At 52.0% G+C, this 4,036-nt stretch overlaps 1 protein-coding gene across 1 annotated transcript; it reads left to right on the top strand.

The window, feature by feature from the left end:
• Window positions 1-1,263: 1,263 nt before the first annotated feature.
• On the top strand, window positions 1,264-3,594 carry RHOB (ras homolog family member B). The gene has a single exon (XM_068280206.1). The coding sequence runs from the start codon at window positions 1,504-1,506 to the stop codon at window positions 2,092-2,094; it is 591 nt and encodes a 196-aa protein (XP_068136307.1). The 5' UTR covers window positions 1,264-1,503; the 3' UTR covers window positions 2,095-3,594.
• The last annotated feature ends 442 nt before the right edge of the window (window positions 3,595-4,036 follow it).

Raw genomic sequence — 4,036 nt, forward strand, 5'->3', positions numbered from 1 at the left:
AGGGACCTTGAGCAGGACTGAAAAATGCCAAAATGAACTTACCTGGGGCTTCCCCCAGCCCCTCGCGGTTCGTGAGGTCCCACGGTGTTCCTATGGGCTCCCACCGTTCTTCCACTGGTGGCTCTGTTAGCCTGGCGACTTCAGAGGGAGTCATATGCAACTGCGGCCTCTCCGCATGCCCTTCTTGCTCACTCGCCCATCGTACTGCTCATGCGCAGTTCTTGAAAGGATGAACCGCACTTGCGCAGAATGCTCATAGCAACAGGTGCGTGAGCGATATGGGCGTGTGGAGGGGCAGCACATGCGCATGACTCCTGGGGAGTCACCAGCTGTAGAATGGAGGGAGTCCAGAGGAGGCAGAGGGACCTCACGGGCTAGGAGGGGCTGGAGGAAGCCCCAGGTTAGTTCATTTGGGCTTTTTCGGGGGCCTACTCAGGGTCCATTTAAGGGCAAACTGAGCCAGGGGGGAGGCCGGGCTTGTGCGCACGCACGCTCGCTGCCAGGTGGCGGCGGTGACAGACCTAGAGCCCGTTATTAAACGAGCTAAGGTCACTAGTCCTATATAATAAATCCTGTCTCTGCATCCCTGATATCTGCCTGCCACGCAAGCTGAGCATGCAGCTAGGCTGCGTTTGTGGACATGCGCATGGGGCTGTGGGCAGGTGGGTGTCCGCGTGTCATGCAGCTGCGGACAGCATACGCAATCAGTGGCACATCCCTAGCGCCCGCTACGTAACGAGCTTCCTGACTATAGCCTCAGTGCAGTGGCATACACAGAGCTATAGGTGGGTCCTGTAGTGTACGCTCTGTTACTGCCATTCCCACGCCACTGCCTTGACCCTTTTTCATCCACCAGAACCCAACATCAAGCTCTACACTGATTTTCTCCATTGACAGTGCTAAATCACCACTTTCCCAGCTGCATTTCACCCACCATCCAGGCTAGTCCCAGGCGTGCTCCTCCCTAGCCCTCCCTGCACCCCTGGCCCTGCGTGCCCCCCTCCCTTCTGACGTCCCCGACAGTCCCGCTCTCTCCCCCAGCTTTCCCATTCCCAAGCCGGGGCTGCAGTGCACACAGCTAATCCGTCTGTGTCAGCCGCTGCCCGCGGGGCGCCGCCTTCTCTGCTCCTCCGAGCCAATCGGACCCCGGCTTCCCTGAGCATAACGTCACCGCTCGGCCTCGCATTGGCTGGCTATATTAAGAACGCGGCACAAGCCTTTATATAGCCGGGCGCAGCGTGCCTGGGAGTTAAAGAGCCTGGAGAAGCGGCGTGCAAGAGATTTAGAGCCGCAGAACGTTCTATTATTAGCGCTCACAGCTGCACGAACGTTCCATCCGCAAACGCTCAGCTGCAATAGCGTTCTATCCGCTAACGCTTCGCGCTCATCCGTTGCAGTGATCTCCGCAGAGGCCCCAGCCCGGGGGATCCAGCCACCATTAGAACCATAGGCAACCTGAGAAAGCGCCGGGCAGCCGCCGGCCACAGCAGCAGCAAGGTGGCGATGGCAGCGATCCGCAAGAAGCTGGTGGTGGTCGGGGACGGGGCGTGCGGCAAGACCTGCCTGCTGATCGTCTTCAGCAAGGACGAGTTCCCGGAGGTCTACGTGCCCACCGTCTTCGAGAACTACGTGGCCGACATCGAGGTGGACGTCAAGCAGGTGGAGCTGGCCCTGTGGGACACGGCGGGCCAGGAGGACTACGACCGCCTACGGCCCCTCTCCTACCCCGACACCGACGTCATCCTCATGTGCTTCTCCGTGGACAGCCCGGACTCGCTGGAGAACATCCCGGAGAAGTGGGTGCCCGAGGTCAAGCACTTCTGCCCCAACGTGCCCATCATCCTGGTGGCCAACAAGAAGGACCTGCGCAACGACGAGCACGTCCGCAACGAGCTGGCCCGCATGAAGCAGGAGCCCGTCCGCATCGAGGACGGCAGGGCCATGGCCGTCCGCATCTCCGCCTACGAGTACCTGGAGTGCTCGGCCAAGACGAAAGAAGGCGTGCGGGAGGTGTTCGAGACGGCCACCAGGGCGGCGCTGCAGAAGCGCCACGGCTCCAGCGGGGAGTGCATGAGCTGCTGCAAACTGCTCTGATCCTGCAGGCTGAGGGCTTGGACATTGCCCTGTCTGGCATCGAGGAGGGCTGGGGGGTGATCCCCTGTAGCTGATGAGGTCGGGGTACCCCAGTCCTGGAAGGGGTTATCTGATGCACCCCTCTGTTACTGGTGCAGCCCTGGGGAGGGGGAACTTTGCTTCTGGAGGTCTCCTGTTGACGAGGGACTTTGGTTGTGGAGGTCATCTGATGCACACCCACTCTTGGACTCCAGCAGCTGTTTCCATCCAGATGCTGAGGACTTTTCTAAAGGGGCCACCAAGCTGGAGCTCAGCTAATGCTTCATCCCCTATACTGACCTCTTGAGTATGATTGTATGGTCTTGAGAGCTTGAGGTCATCCTGATGTCACCCCATCCACCCCTTGTGACTTTGAGAACTGCTGTTCACCCAATGCTGCACCCTACCAAGCAGTATTCCACCTGTACAGATAGACTTGACTCTTGTCCTTACTGTGCTGGGGGAGATGGACACTGCTCCTGACCTGTGTCCGGCCACCAACCCAGGGACTAGACTGACACTACCTGCCTTTGTCCAGCGGACCCCAAGGTCTTTGCACATTCATCATTGCTGTGGCGGTCTATCCTGAGATGGCTCCACCATGCCTTGTGCCGTTAACCCCTATCTGTAACCCTTCTACCCAGTGGTGTATTGCTGTGCAATGTGTTTACTGGCTCCTTCTGAAACAAATGGTAAATACCCTATCCGAGGCCCGATAAAGGGCTATGGGGGCAGTCTCCCACATTGTATATAACTGTAAAATATATAAATAATAATATTCTATTGAATGGGATTTGGGTAACCTGCATTGTTGCAGCTAGAGTTGGAACTACATGTATCGGCATGCCCAAGACTCTTGTAGACAAAGCTGTAGCTGTGACACTGCAGGTTGCCAAACCCTGTTTTTTTGTTTTGTTTTTTTTGAGACTTCAGTCTCTGCCCTCTTTGTTATCCAAATCCTGCCTGTTTTGCCGCTATAGTGTTCATTTTTAGCATTTTTTTTCATGTGAAAACATTTTTGCACATTCTTTTTGACACTCAGTGCACTTACCATCTGCATACACACTGTAACTTCATTTTTTTTTTCTGTAACTATTTGCACATTTTTTTAATAAGGCAGACATGAACTGAAAAACCACTGTTAGTATTACAACTTTTTTTTTTTTTTTTAATCCATGTTTAGCACTATTTTATAGAAGAATGTGACGTTGAGGAGTAAGGTTACTTGTAGCATTCCAACTGCTGTATGCCTCACCTACAGTGCATTATACATCGAACAGGTGCTTCTAGCAACAGAACAGTCTGTAATCCATGTCAGCAGATTATACAAGGTTTATTTTTGTTTACAGTGGTACTAAATTGTGTTAACTGAAAACAAATGCTGAACAGAGCGGTTAATATGCATTTGGATATGTTTACATACAATGTATTATGTGTATATACAGGTTTTTATGTGAAATATTAAAATATTCTCTAAACCTATTTCAGTGCCTCTGTCTTTATTCTTAACTATTTACGCTTTAACACTTAAAATAAGTTGTGCAGGAACAAAATGGCAAGGCTTTTTTTTTTCAGTGGTCCAGAAGGAAGCAAGAGGCCTTCAATAAAGGAAAAAGTGCCTCTTTAAGGCCTGGAACACACCAGAGGAGTTTTTCTGAGCGTTTTGAGTTTTTAAATCTGCTGCTAATGTTATCCTGTGTCTGTGCACACTGGAGTAATGAGGTTTTGTAAAAAAAAACCATAGCATTACATTGGGAAGAGCTTTTGAAACCTCTAAAAGCTCTTCCCAATGTAATGCTATGGTTTTTTTTACAAAACCTCATTGCTCCAGTGTGCACAGACACATAGGATAACATTAGCAGCAGATTTAAAAACTCAAAACGCTCAAACTCCTCTGGTGTGCACCAGGCCTAAAACAGTATTT

Source organism: Hyperolius riggenbachi, chromosome 4 (genome assembly GCF_040937935.1).
Source record: "Hyperolius riggenbachi isolate aHypRig1 chromosome 4, aHypRig1.pri, whole genome shotgun sequence".
NCBI lineage: Eukaryota > Metazoa > Chordata > Amphibia > Anura > Hyperoliidae > Hyperolius > Hyperolius riggenbachi.